Genomic DNA, 14,549 nt, shown 5'->3' with positions numbered 1-14,549 from the left:
CCTTAAGGCAAATTTATAAGCCAGATGGGGCGGGGCCAACAGGGGGCAGGGAAAGAAATACCTAAGGGGGTGGGGCCAAGAGACAGCCGTTCAAGGGTGGGGCTTGGGGTGTGTCTCAGAGAAGTGTGGCAAGAAGGGTAGGGTCCAGAGGCTGGGCTCCTGGGAGAAGATTAAGGGGGGCATCTAAGCCCTTCAGTTGCTTCATTTGTAGGGGGTAAAATCTCTTATCCTGAGTCAGCCCCATCCCACCTTCTCTAGGTTTGGATGCTAATTTGTTTATTTCCCTGAAGGCCATTCCATGAAATCATTGTTTAAAAATGGCCCTTCCAGTACTAGGGAACACGTGCACAAGTACTTCAGTTCCGTTAAACAAACATTTAAAGAGCTTCTGTGAACCTAGCAGCTCTACCCAGAGAAATACAGACATATAATATCACGCAGTGAGTCTCATTCTCAGGCCACCCTTGAACCTGGGCTGGGACCTTTCCCATCACCCTGGAGTGCTTGCAGACTTTGCTCCTAGGATGACACCATTTCCCCCAAATCTGGATGGGACTAGGCCTGTCTGACCTCTTGGAGTTCTGCTTAGATGAAGAGTCCTGTCTGAGCCTGACAGGCCCTAAGCCTTGGGACCAGGAGGGTCAGGACCTAACAGAATTGGGATTGGAAGTCAGGAATGCTGGCTCTCGGCCCAGAACCCTGTTCCCAGCGCCTCCTTCCTCTGCTTCAGGGTTGGGCTTCCTGCTAGCAGCAGCCTCTTGCACAACCTCAGGCAAGGGCTGACAGCAGTTGGAAGGGAGGGGCCCTCAAGGCCTAGAAACTGGGAGCTAGGGATGGGTTGAGGTGGGGCTAAAGTTTTCCTTCTGTAAAATGATTGGGTTAGACCAGATCATCTCTCTAGCTCTGACAATGCATTCCAAGATTCCTCTGGGTTCTAATGTTCTATATTCTAAAGCCTCTCCCAGTTCTGGCATCCTGTGTTCTAAGGTCTGGCTCCAGTATTTTGTGTATTAATGAATCCCAACCGGAGGGAAGAGTGAATGGATCTCTTTTCTCCCTTCCCATCTCTTGGGGGAATCTGGGGAATGCGCTGGGGAATTCCCCCATTTTTGTCATTATTCTAAGAAACCATGTTTCCTCCACACAGGAAGTAGGGAAGACAACAGGCTTAGAACCCAGAGCCAATGACAGGGTTTGGTGAATGGAGATGGTAACCTTTTGAGGACCAAACCTGAGTTTGAGTTGGGGCAGGGTGTGGTGGGGTAGAAAAATAGGTATTGTTTCTTTCTGCCCCCAAACTGACATGACACTTTAGCTCTTCCCACTTTCTTTCAACATGTCACCTTCAAATGTCTTTAGGGAAAGAGTGTAGGGGTTCCCTGAAGAATGATCCTCTCTTAGGCCATATCTCTCTCCCTTCCCTCACCCCCAGATGTGGTTGTGCTGGAAGTAAGTGGCTCCCTGGGCCAGCCCTCTCTGTTCTACCACCTTGGAGTGAGGGAGAGTTTCAGCATGACGAACAACGTGCTCCTCTGTGCCCAAACAGACCTGCCTGACCTGCAGGCCCTCAGGGTAGGTGGGCCTCCTCTGGATTTCAGGTAGAATGGCGTGGGTAGGATGGGTGCAGGACCTTGGAAAAGGCACTCATGCACTGAACCAATATCTCTCCATTCTGAGATTCTTGGAAACTCAGGTCACACCCACAAGCCTTTAAGTACTTACTCTGTGCCAGGCACTGTGCTAGTTGGGAGTTTATTGGATTTCAGAATCACCTGCCCCAGCCCCCATTCACCACCTTTATGACCATGGACAAGCTATTAGTTTCTCAGAATTTCCTCATCTGTCAAATGAGAAGTTTGGCCAGTAAGCTCCTGGAAGGCTGAAATTTTTTGCTTTGGTTTTGTCCCCACCAAGGCTCAGCGTGTCTCAGTCAGGATGTGAACTGAGGACTTCCTGACTCCAAGTTTAGTTCTCTTCTCCCTGTGCCACTTAGCAGCCTCATCTATGAATAAGAGTTGGAGTAGATTAGATGATTTCTGAGATTTCTTCCAGCTTTAAATTTAGGAACCTATGATTGTTCTGGGCCTCAGTTTCCTTACCTGAATGAGAAGGGAGTTGGACTAAATTATCTCTAAGTTTCCTTCCAGCTCTAAATTTCACCAGCTGTCCTTGATGTGTCTGTTCTGGGAGTAGAAGAGAGACTGGACCAAAAAAGGGCCAGGGAGAGACCTAGGGATGGTATTGTGGCTGAGGATGGGCAGGAGAGTGAGTCCATTAATTTAGTGTCCTTATCCCTACAGGAAGATGTCTTCCAGAAAAATGCTGTGAGTAGGACCAAGCTTCTTTCCTTAGTCTAAACTCCAGCCCAGCCCAGTCCACAGACCCCTTTGATCCCCAACACTGCCAAGCATGTGCCCACATACTTACCTACACATATTATCTTCAGTCATTTTCTAGACTGTAGGCCAGGCCTTTGCCTTTGAGTTGTTCTAGCATCAGCCCTTGCTGCCCCTGTCCAGCCCCATAACCAAGGGGATGGCACAGGGGGTGCCATCTGGAGGGGAGACGTGCTCCCTCCTTTCCGTCATGCCTGGGGATTCTTTGCAGGATTGCGTTGGAGGCTACACTTTCATCCCCTACATGGTGACAGGTCAAGGACGGGTCCTGTGTGGCGATGCAGGCGTTATGAAGGGGCTGGCGGATGGATTATTCCAGTCGGGGGCAGGCGCTGAGGCCCTCCTCACCCCCCTGGTGGGCAGGCTTGTCCGTCTGCTAGAGGCTATACCCACCAACTCCTGGTACTCTAGGTGGAGACACCAGGGAGGAGTAGGAGGGAGAGGGGGCACAATGACCAGGACAGAATGGGGGGATTGGAAGGGAAGGCCTGGAGAACCATGGTTGGAGGGCCAGGATGACATGGGAAGTAGGGCCTTAGTAGATCAAACCTGACTGTCATCCCTCACCCAGTGGCTACTTCCGGGAGACGATGCGAAGGGACATCCGCCGGGCCCGGGAGCGCTACTCTGGGGACCAGCTGCGTCATGAGTTGGGCCGGTTGCAGCGCCGACTGGACAGCGTGGAGCTGCTGACCCCCGACATCATCATGACCCTGTTGCTCTCCTACAGGGATGTGCAGGTGTGCATGGACAGAAGTAGGTAGAGGTCAGGCAACGTTTTCTTTGATTCTTTACAGCTTCTGCCACCTACACTGAGGGATTTTAGGATTATAGCCAACTTTATAGAGAAGGAAACTGAGACAGGGTGATGAAATGGAAAGAGCACTGAATTTGAAGTCGTACAAGTCACTTCTCTTCACCTCAGTTTCCTCCTCTGTAAAATGAAGAGGTTGGAGGTCCTTTAGGGTCCCCGGTCCAGCTCTTAATTTGTGCTCCTGGGAGAGCCCTGAGCTGCACAAGGGTCCTGGTCCTGATCTGTTGGCAGTTAGCATGCACTAATCAATCGATATGCTGGGATGCTCCAACCCTTGTTTCCTCAGTCATGCCATCTTTCACTTGCCACAAACAGAAGAAAGGCCCAGAGGTTAAAGGGAGGACTCCCGGGCCAGCCAGAAGGAGAGGGTGGGCAGGTCTGGGCTCCTTCCACAAGCTGAGTAGGGTGGGAGGCTGAGTGTGAGGGAGGAGTAAGTACCCATTGGACATTATCATCTCTCCTTTGCCCTCTCCCTTCCCAGGACTATGGGGCGATCATCTCTCTGGTGGAGACGCTGCAGGCCTTGCCCACCTGTGATGTGGCTGAGCAGCACAATATCTGCTTCCACTACACCTTTGCTCTCAACCAGTGAGTGGAAGGGGCTGATGGGAGTGGTGGGTGGGGAAGACTGCCCTCAGGCCCAAGTAATGGGGAAGGGGGTCTGAGGGGTGAGAAGTGATTGGAGGAGGGGGCAAGTTGCATGGTAAAATAAGAAGATAAAATAAGAAGAGCAGTGGCTGGGAAATCTGAGCACCTGGGTTCAAATTCCAGTTTTGCCAGGTACTATCTCTGTGACTGAAGATGAGTCAGTTAAGGTCCTTCAATTTCCTCCTTTATCAGCCAAGGGGTTGGGAGTGGATGACCCTTCAAAGTTACCTCCAGCCCCAAATCTGGAATCCTAGAATAATGGAGGGAACACTGAGAGAAATGCCCCCAGAGTGGGCAGGGAGGGAGATGCAAGCAGTGACTGAGGGGACCCTCCTATCCTGGGCTGAACTTGGCCCCCTGTGCCTGTGGGGCTGGGCTACAGGACCCCTGGGCGCTTCTGCCTGGGGCTCAGCCTTCTCCTTGCCTGCTGGCTCCAGAAGGAACAGGCCTGGGGACCGAGACAAAGCTCTCTCTGTGCTGCTGCCCCTGGTGCGGCGTGGGGCCGTGGCCCCCGACCTCTACTGCATGTGTGGCCGGATCTACAAGGACCTGTTCAGCAGCTCGGGCCTCACTGACACTGGCCACCGCGATCAGGCTTGTCACTGGTAAGAGCAGCCGGGTGGGAGAAGGAGCAGCAAGCCGCAGCGCCAGGCATTCTCCGGATGGGGAGATACTGCTCCGTGGCCACCAGGCCCACTGGGGGAAACGCCGGAGTTGGGGAACCTGGGCCTTTGAAGGTGCACCTTGCGTGACCAGCTGGCTCTCTAGGCAGAGCCTGGCTTCTTAGTCATTGCCTGCTCTCTCACCACCAGGTACCGAAAGGCCTTTGAGACGGAGCCTAGCCTTCACTCGGGCATCAACGCGGCCGTCCTCCTCATCGCGGCCGGACACCGTTTTGAGAATTCCGATGAGCTCCGACAGATAGGTGACTCCCCCCGCTCCCCCCGCCCCTGGCCCTTTGCCAGTGAGGTGGGGGTGGCCTCAGGGAAGGTGGGGAGAGGGGTGTCTGGTCTGGTAGAAGTGACCCTCCCCCCAGGCCCCATTCATGGGCACCCTTGTGTCCACCCCGCGCGTAGGGCTGAAGTTGGGATGCCTGCTGGGCCGCAAGGGCAGTGTGGAGAAGATGCAGTATTACTGGGACGTGGGCTTCTACCTGGGCGCCCAGATCCTGGCCAATGACCCCATCCAGGTGGCCCTGGCTGCGGAGCAGCTCTACAAGCTGAATGCTCCCCTCTGGTAGGTGCCCCGGGGACCCCGAGGGAGCTGGGAGGCCGACTCCCCCACGTGCCTGAAGCCCTGCTTGTTCTGTGCCCGCAGGTACCTGGCCTCGGTGATGGAGACCTTCCTTCTGTACCAGCACTTCTCCCCAGCCCCCCAGCCCACAGGGCCCATGGGCCAGCGGGCGCTCTTCTGGTTGGGCTTCCTCCTGCACTCCTGCCAGCCCTTTGCTGCCACGGATGAATGCCCAGTATGGAGGATGCAGATGGAGGAAAGAGCTGGGGCTGGTGCCAAGGCTGGCCCCCTGGCACAGGATGAGCCCTTTCTTCCCCCCCCCTTCTAGGTGCTGATCCTAGAACTGAACAAGGTGCTGCAGCCAGCCAGGCTCCGGGTACAGGAGGGGGACCCCAACGTGGCCGTGACTTTGAGCCTGCTAGAGTCTGAGACAGAGGTGGGGCTGCCCCCCATACCCACATTCCGTGATGCCCTGGTCCCCTCCCCACATCCCCAGGGCCTGAATTCCCTCCTCCCTCATCAACCCATGCCCTAGCCCCATCCCAGCCCCAACCTCCGGGTCATGGACAGCTCTTTGGGCATCCCTTACCCTCTAGACCCTGACCAGACGCCCCCTACCCCAGCCTCGTGAATCCCCTTCTTTACCTCCCATGGCCCAGAATCCTGTCCTCCTAGACCCTGTGCCCTAAAACCTTTTCCCCAGCCACGACTCCCCATCCCCCATAGGCCCGTCCCCCATCCCCCCCTTTCCCCAGGCTGCCGGCTCTGGCTGGACCTTCCCCGCGGCCTCCATCCGGGGAGTCAGGTGAGACACTTGATGCCCCTCCCCTCATTCCTGTCAGAGGGCTCCCCGCTGCTGGGAGGACAGGGTTGCCCCGAGGTGTTCTGGGGGCCCCAAGGCCGCCTTAGCCCTTTTCCTGGCTCTCCTTCCCCAGCATCTCCAAGAGGGATGAGCGCTATTGCTTCCTGTACGTGCTGCACACAGCCCAGGACTTCCAGCTGGGCTTTCCCAGCCACCAGCACTGCCAGTGGTGAGCCTGGGACCAGATGGAAGGGGCCTCGGGGGACTCCTCTGAGCAGTCCTGGGAGGCTGGGAGGTGGGGGGCAGGACAGGGGAGAGGGGTACCCTCCCTCCACCGAGGGTGTCCCAGAAGTCTTAATGCAGTTCTAAGCTATTAAAGCCGACTTTGGGGACCCCCTATATAAGAGTTGGCGTTAATAAGGGCAGCATTAGGGAGGACCTGGGAATAGGGCCACAGCTGGGAGTTGACCAAGGTCAGAGGAAGGTTCCAGGTCCCACGGCACTGGCCAGTCTGTCTTGGAAAAAGCTGTCCTTTGACCTGGTCAAGGACGAGGTAGGGTCTCTTGTCTCTGGCCAGGCCAGGGTGGGAGCAGACACAGGCCAGAGGTCCAGAATAGCTGATGGGGTCCACACAGGTTCTGCAGGCTGATCCAGACCTTCGTGACACAGCCGGTGCTGCCTGGAGATGAGGGGATAGCCACCAAGGAGGTGCTGGAGGTAAGAGCGTATGGGGGCTGGGCGGGGGGCCCGGGGAAGGGATCACAGGGGCCGCTGACCCTCCCTCTACTTTGCCCCAGTTTGAATATGAGTACACAGAGACAGGAGAGCGGCTGGTCCTGGGCAAAGGTACCTATGGGGTGGTGTATGCCGGTCGGGATCTTGGCACCCAGGTACGGATCGCCATCAAGGAGATCCCTGAAAGGGACAGCAGGTACCTGGGGCCTGGGCGAACTGGGCTAGTCCAAGGCCAGGGGATCTGGCCCGGGAGGGAGGGCTGCAGGGAATCCCCCTTCTGTCCGAGGCCCGGGGCAATGCCTGAAGCTGGTGCCTGGGGGTGATGGCATGCTCTGCCCCCATCTCCAGGTTTTCCCAGCCCCTCCATGAGGAAATTGCCCTGCACAAACGTTTGCGCCATAAGAATATTGTCCAGTACCTGGGCTCCATCAGCCAGGATGGTTTCCTCAAGATTTTCATGGAGGAGGTGCCTGGAGGTATGTAGGCAAGGGGCACGGGGTGCAGGGTTTCGGGGCCCGAGGGCAATTGTGGAGCCAGGGCCCGGGCCTGGGGGGGGGGTGATGTCTGGGAGATGGGAGCTGTGGGCTCAGGCCTGAGAGAGACAACGATGGGCCCGGAGCTTAGGACTCGGGGTGGGAATGGGACGGGGCTGGGTTGTTAGCTTAGGACGGAGGGACATAACTGGCCCTGGGCCGTGGGCTCAGAATGGGGAGATGGAGGGGGAGCCAGGGCAGGGACGGCTCACTGTGGATGCAGAGCCTCTGGCCTGGGCATGAACAAGGGCGGGATTTGTTCTGCACACAGGCAGCCTGTCTTCCTTGTTGCGGGCCGTGTGGGGGCCGCTTCAGGACAACGAGAGCACCATCAGCTTCTATACCCGGCAGATCCTGCAGGGGCTGAGCTATCTCCATGACAACCACATCATACACCGAGACATCAAGGTGAGCACAGAGGGCTGGGTGTGAGCACACACACGCACGCACGCACACGCGGAGACATCCAGGGAATTCAGAGTGGGTGGGACGTTGAGTCATCAATAGCTGGAGAGGTGACGGCCCGCAGAGGGAAATCCAGCAGAACGCCACCTTGACCACTGACCGGAGGGAAGGCGCAGACCGTCCACTCGTCAGGTTTATAGGGGCATAGAAAGCAGGCTCCTCGAGATCAGGGTCTGGCAATGAGGACAGTGCCTGGCATGCAGTAGATGCTTTTAAAAATGCTTTTAAATGGAACACAAATTAAATGAGAAAAAAAAAAAAAAAGAAACCCTCCCCTTCTGACCTAAAATCAATTCTGTGTATTTGGTTCTAAGGCAGAAGATCTATAATGGCTAAGCAGTGAGGATCAAGGGACTTGCACATATCTAGGAAGTGTCTGAGGCCAGATTTGAACCCAGGACCTCCTGTCTAGGCCTGGCTCTCAATCTACTGAACCATCTAGCTGCCCCTTCTTTAACTCTCCCCTTATTAGTACCCATTCTAAGAAGAAGAACTGGACAAGGGCTAGTCAATGGGGGTTAAGTGACTTGCCCAAGGTCACACAGCTAGGAAGTATCAAAGGCTGCAAGGGCTAGCCAATGGGGGTTAAGTGACTTGCCTAGGGTCACACAGCTAACAAGTGTCGAAGACCTGATTTGAATCTAGCACCACCCCCCATCTCTAGACCTGGCTGCTCTCTATTCACTGAGCCACCTAGTTGCCCTGAGACACAAATTTAATTTAAAATTGGAAGGGATAGACAGACAGAGGCAGCAGCTAAATTGCTCTTAACAGGTCGAAGGCTAAATTGATTAAGATGTCAAGGCACATTCTTACATTGGTACAGTCTGAACTTTAGAACTGAAGAACAGGACTGGGGGACATATGGAGAAGCAGAGGCTTATGGGAAAAATAAGTTGGCAGCATTAGTGGACTGTAAGCTCAGTGGGAGCCACAGTGTGACATCGCAGCCAAGACAACAAGAGACATCCAGAGCCCAGGAGGTGACTCCTTGGCTCTAGTTAGACTAGAAGCCATCCATCAGATTGGGAGATAACCCAAAGCTGGGAGGGCCAGCACAACTTGCTGACTTTTGAGGTTCTCTGAAAGGAGAGCTGCCTCAAGGTGGTAATGAGCTCCCCATCATGAGAAGTCTTCAAGCAAATGCTAAATGACCACTTCCCTAGGTTATCATTCAGTTGGAGACTGGATTGTGGCCTTCGAAGTCTAGTCTCTGCCAGCTCTAACACCACAACTAGACCATAGAATGACGGAGCTGAAGGGGACCCTAGACAGTCCTCTATTTTACAGAATAGGAAACCAGGGCCCTACTACATGAATTTCTGATTAAGTGGGGGGACAGAGGCACAGAGGGAGACAAATGCCGCTCCACTTGGGCTGTGGGGATGGGATGGGAATGGCATAAAAAACTGGGCTGGGGCAGCGGGTTTGGCCCTAGGGCAGGAGTGCAAGCCATTCATCTGGGTGAGTGGAGAGGACCGTGAGATTGGGCCATGCAGAAGGACTCAGGGTTCCCCTGCCTCCCCCGAGGCAGGAGATCAACGCAGGCCCTGGCACTAGTGGGTTCCAACCTAGCACCTGCTGGACACCCACATTCTTTTTTCAGGGGGACAATGTACTGATCAACACCTACAGTGGGCTTCTCAAGATCTCGGACTTTGGCACCTCCAAGAGGCTTGCAGGCATCACCCCCTGTACGGAGACCTTCACAGGTAGGGTCAGAGGGAAGGGGGAGAAATAAAGGCTGCCTTCTCTGGCCAATGGGGACTCTTTAGGGACCTTGGAAGCTTCCCGGTCATGGGTCATCAATGATTCACGCAGCAGGTGGCAGTGCCCCATGTGAAGAAGGGCCATGTTGGCGAACCCGTGGCATGCATCGCGGAGGGGGCCGCTCCCCTCCCCGTCTCCACGTGCCCCTGAGGACATTCCTCTCCTCCCCCAACCCTCTGCCCAGCAGCCTGATGGGAGCATTCCCTCCCTCCTGTCTGGGATAAGGAGAAGGCAGCTCGCACGCAGCGTGTGGTCTCTCAGAGATTCGCCATCCCTGGCCCAAGAGTGCTGGTGGGGAGGGAAGGGAATGGCAATGGCTGGTCTAGGTTCCACCCTCAGTCTGTCCTCCTAGGGACCTTGCAGTACATGGCCCCCGAGATCATTGACCAAGGCCCCCGCGGCTATGGCAAGGCAGCTGACATCTGGTCTCTGGGCTGCACTGTCATTGAAATGGCCACTGGACGACCACCTTTCCATGAGCTGGGCAGCCCACAGGCCGCCATGTTCCAGGTATTTCTCACCCTTCGGCCCTGGCCCTGGCACGCTCAGTGGCTGTTGGTGTTGACGGCAGTACTTAGCAACCTTTCCTGCTTCCCTCCGTCTGCCTCTAGGTGGGCATGTACAAGATCCACCCCCCAGTGCCCAGCGCCATGTCTGAGGAGGCCCGAGCCTTCATCCTTCGCACCTTTGAGCCTGAGCCCAAGCACCGTGCCAGTGCCGCTGCCTTGCTGAATGACCCTTTCTTGCAGCCCCGGCGTAGAGCCCGAAGCCCCATGTCATCCCACCCCAGCCCTCATCCGACAGGTGTGCCCTGGGCCAAGGAAGGGCTGTGGGAGGCCTTGAGGAGGGAGGAGGCCGAGGAGGGCTCAGCCTGACAGCTCCTGGTCCCCAGGTCTCCCACCAATCAGTCTAGCTTCCTCAGCTGGGCAATCACAGACGGTGCCATGTCCGGGTACCACTCCCCAGACCAGCCCCATGCCCCCGAAGCGCTGCCTCAGTGAAGGAGGAGCCCCCAACAGCCAGCTTCGGTAAGGACAGTAGGCCGGGAGGGGGAGGACAGGATGTTTCCAGGGTGGGCATCTCCAGGGCTACCTCCTCACCAAGATCTGAGAGTACAAGAGACCCCAGACTGGCAACCATTCCTGTGAGTGGCATCCAGTGCCCCCTGGTGCCCAGGAGAGGTCTTGCACCTTTATTCTGGTACTAGTACCCAGGCGCTCCAGGAGCCTTGGGCCTTTCCCCATCTGGACCAGCCAGCATAGTTTGGAGACAGTGTACCCATGCCATGCTCAGGGTGCCCGAGGACTCCATTGCAGAGCAGATCTCATCACCAGAGGAGAACCCACAGCGGTCCCTGATGCGTAAGGAGAGCGAGCGGAGGGCCATGCTGGAGCGAGTCCTCAGCCAGGAGCTGCCCACCATAGTGGAGAGCCTTCAGTGGGCACTGAAGCAGGTGGGCACATAGAGCCAAGAGAGGGAGAGAGATGATGGGGATCTGGAGAACCTGGGCTGGTGTGTGACCTTGGAGAGTCCATGCTCCCCGGATATCCAGAATGGCAGGGTTGGATGAGATTCTTTTAAGGCCCTTTCCAGCTCTAAGGCATCTTGCTTTGAGGGTGCCACCCTCTCATTCCACTCGCCATGCCCAACCCAATTGCCTCTTGCCAACCCTTCCTCTTCTATAGCCTTAGCTCTCTGACACATTTGGGCCTGGACCTGCCAAGTGAGAACATCTCTTGGGCATCGTCCAGTGGCTCTAGGAGGGGGCCCTGATGAACTAAACCTGCTTTCCTTCCGTAATTTTGTCCCTAGGGCCCCCTTGGGCCACAGCTGAGCCGAGAGCAGATAGCCCAGCTGGTGAGAGGCCTCCAAAGCTACATTTGCTCTCCCAGCCGCCGACAGCTGACACAGGAGCTTCAGGCCCTTCAGGAGCAGCTTCAGGACCAGGGACACAGCTCAGCATTACTCCAAGGACCCCTTTTCGCTTTCCAGGATGCTGTGAGTAGGGCTAGAGTCGGGATGAGGGATGGGACAAGGCTGGGAGAGCTCTCAAGCTAGACCCAAAGAGCATTTCACCCACCCCCACTGCCTCTGTCCCAAATCCCTACTGATGGAATTTTTGCTCATTTCTCTAAGGGGATGGGAACAAAACCCACTATATCCCCTGGACACATGGAAACAATTTCCCCCCTTGGCTCCTATTTCCCGAACCTCTAGACGTTCCCTGGCACCATCCTCACACCTTCCCCTGGGGCTCAGATCCTGTATCCTTACCCACTTCTAATCATAGGCCTTGGCATAGCAGGCTTCTGCTCCTTAATTCAGGCTCCTAAGGCCTTATTTTAGGCCCCATTCCTAATCTTAAGTGTCTTCCCTTGGCATCAGTTATTGCTTATCTCCCCAGGTAAAACGAGTCCTCAGAAGGCATGAAATCCGGCCCCACTGGATGTTTGCCTTGGATGGGCTGATGAGCCGGGCAGTGCGGGCAGCCCTGGCTGTGCTGGGGACAGGTTTGGCCTGAGTTGGAGTTGATGGGCCCAGGGTGGTCACTGTGGGCGTAGGTATTGAGAAAGAAAGAAGAGCTGTATCTTCTGGCCTCAAGTCCACAGCAAATACCCTGGGCCAGACTAGCACTGCCTTCTCTGGGAACCTTTGCTTCTATCAAATACCAACTGTGCCCATCTTTTGTGCTTTTAGAGTTAAAGAAGTCAGCTATGGGGGTGCCTGAAGATGGGAGTGAGGAAGAAGAACAGGAACCTGGGCAAAGGGGTGTACCACCCAGGAGGGTACACTCAAGGGTGCCTGAACAGGATTCCCTGCCCCTTTTGGCACAGCTGAGCCTCCTACGGGCAGAGACAGGCAGGTGAGCACCCTGGTGGATATTGTCCAGTCCCACTTTAATTCAATAGCTGTGTATAAAATGATCAACACCTCTGCATCACCCCTCATTTTTCAGGCTCCTAGGACAGTTGGCAGAGAAGGAGAGGCAATGCCAAGCATTAGCCTTCAGGGCACTACAGCATGCAGAGGAGACCTCAACTGTAACCTTAGTCCCTGGGCCTGCAGGTACCCAAGGGTACTAGGTGGGATTGGACAGCATAGTGTTCTGGGAAGAGTCCTGGGTTGGGAGTTGGAACATGGGTTCTAATGTCACTTGTGCCACCAATAGGCTGTGCCATTTCCCTCTCTGGGGAGGTAATCAGCTAAGTAACAATAATAACTCAAATTTACATGATACTTGAAGGTCAGGCTGATATCTAAGATGCCTTCCAGTTCTACCATTGTGTTTCTGAGACCAGGAATAAGGGGGAAGGAAGGGAGATTCCAGGCTCTTGGGGCTTATCATGCCATAATCCCTCTCATAGAGATCCCATCAGCCTCTCCAGGAGACCCCGAGCTGTCCCAGTGGCTGCAGCAGCTAGGTGTAGACTCAGGCACTATCCAGACAGTGAGTACTGGGGTCCCAGGTTGGGGGGAGGATGAGGGTCAAGGATAAACACTCTCCCTCACTCACCCAGAGGCTTCTTCCTCCCCAAGACCCTTGTCTGGTGTAGCCTTCTGGGGGAAACTGAGGCAGAGGGCTCACCTTCTAAAGAGCCCTGTTGTGGGCTCTCTTGCTTTCTCTAGGGCTCTGTCATACTCTCTCAGAGCTGGAAGGAACCGGATCCATTCCACTCATGGGATTCTAACATGTTAAGAGTGGGAATGGGCTCTAGACATCATCTAGTCCAGCCTCTTTATTCCACAGAGAATCAAGCAAGCCTGGAGGGGAAGTAATTAGCCCAGACTCATAGCTAGGAAGTTGCAAAGGCCAGATTCAAACCCAAGTTCTTGAACTCCAAGAACAGGGGTGGAGAAGCTAAGGAGAGGAACTCTGCTCTATTCTTCTATTGTGACTATTGATTCTTCTTTTATTGAAAAGGAATCAAAACCCAGAAAGAGGAGTAGCCTGGCCCAAAGTTACCCAGAAAGGGAAATCAAGGGCAGGAACTCTAAGCCAGATGATCTCTTCTCATTCTGGGACTTCCTTTTCAAACTCATGTCTCTAAGGCTACTAAGTGGTGCAGGGAATAGAGTGCTGGACTTGGACTCAGAAAATCCAGAATTCAAATCATTTCTCTGATATTTTCTTGGCTGTGTAACCTTGAGCCCATTTCTTAACTTCTCTGGGTCTCCATGTCAGTTTTCTTATGAAAATCAAGTGAGATAAGACATGTGAAATGTTTTGTAGACCTTAAAATGCTATAGAAAAGATAGCTATTGTTTTATTTTCTCTTGGCCTCCCAGCTCTTGAGTCACGGTTTCACCTTACACATGCTGATTACCTGTGCTAGTCGAGATGACCTTGTCTATACTCGGATCAGGTATCTTCCCTGATTTACAAATGCATGAATTCCACAGGGGTCCCCTCTTTCTCTGATTCCGGCTCCTCTGGGCCCCTTGACACTGGTCAGCTAGGCCCTTCAGGGCAAGATGGGGAATCTGATTTGGACGTGCTTACTGAAACTATCCATTTCTCCAAAGAGGCGGAATGGTGTGCCGAATCTGGAGAGCCATCATGGCACAGAGGGCTGTGCCAGTGCCCTAGACTCCCACCTCCCAAAGACTCAGGATGTGATGGACACAAGCTCAGACTCATAGATTTCATGGCAGCCAGCAGCCTCTCATGCTTCCATGCTATCTGATATCCTGGGGCCCAGGAGGCAGCACTTCTTCATGGTGGGCAGAGGCACCCTTTCTCCACAAAGTATTGGGATGGAGAGAGCAAGAGAGCAGGGGTAGCTGAAGAGAAACAGGATTAACTGCTCTGGGAGCTGACCTGTCCCTAGGAGGGCTTGGCCAAGGGCAGTGGCCAGGCCGGAACCATTAAAGAGGACACTTTTGTATGTTTGTCTCTCACTGCTATGGAGCCCAAGAGATGATGGGGTAAGACAGAGAACCATAGACCAGCTTTCCAGGTCCCCTGGGACTTTCTCTCTTTGAGTCTCAGTCTCTATCTACCCATTCACCTGGCTTCCAACCTGACTGGATTTCTTTTTGATTCCACTTCCCATATCGAATCCCAGAAGTATTTACTAAGCCCTCACTAAAGGCAAGGCCCTGGGGAGACAAAGTGAACAAGAATCCCTGCCCTTAAGGGCCAAAGGTAGAAA

The 14,549-nt window shown here is 54.7% G+C and overlaps 1 protein-coding gene across 1 annotated transcript; it reads left to right on the top strand.

Moving 5' to 3' along the window:
• The first annotated feature begins 1,437 nt into the window (after positions 1 to 1,437).
• Positions 1,438 to 14,282, top strand: MAP3K6 (mitogen-activated protein kinase kinase kinase 6). Its single transcript, XM_044667928.1, has 28 exons — positions 1,438 to 1,572; positions 2,301 to 2,324; positions 2,608 to 2,798; positions 2,968 to 3,136; positions 3,692 to 3,798; positions 4,296 to 4,463; positions 4,671 to 4,783; positions 4,935 to 5,094; positions 5,176 to 5,326; positions 5,420 to 5,527; positions 5,847 to 5,896; positions 6,027 to 6,122; positions 6,529 to 6,610; positions 6,691 to 6,824; positions 6,977 to 7,104; positions 7,433 to 7,569; positions 9,233 to 9,338; positions 9,749 to 9,906; positions 10,008 to 10,200; positions 10,289 to 10,424; positions 10,690 to 10,849; positions 11,209 to 11,394; positions 11,801 to 11,906; positions 12,094 to 12,259; positions 12,353 to 12,462; positions 12,762 to 12,844; positions 13,684 to 13,760; positions 13,921 to 14,282. The coding sequence occupies exons 1-28, from the start codon at positions 1,513 to 1,515 to the stop codon at positions 13,982 to 13,984; spliced, it is 3,423 nt and encodes a 1,140-aa protein (XP_044523863.1). The 5' UTR covers positions 1,438 to 1,512; the 3' UTR covers positions 13,985 to 14,282.
• The last annotated feature ends 267 nt before the right edge of the window (positions 14,283 to 14,549 follow it).

The sequence above is a fragment of the Gracilinanus agilis genome, chromosome 3 (genome assembly GCF_016433145.1).
Source record: "Gracilinanus agilis isolate LMUSP501 chromosome 3, AgileGrace, whole genome shotgun sequence".
Lineage (NCBI taxonomy): Eukaryota > Metazoa > Chordata > Mammalia > Didelphimorphia > Didelphidae > Gracilinanus > Gracilinanus agilis.
This window is presented reverse-complemented; position numbering and strand designations above follow the sequence as displayed.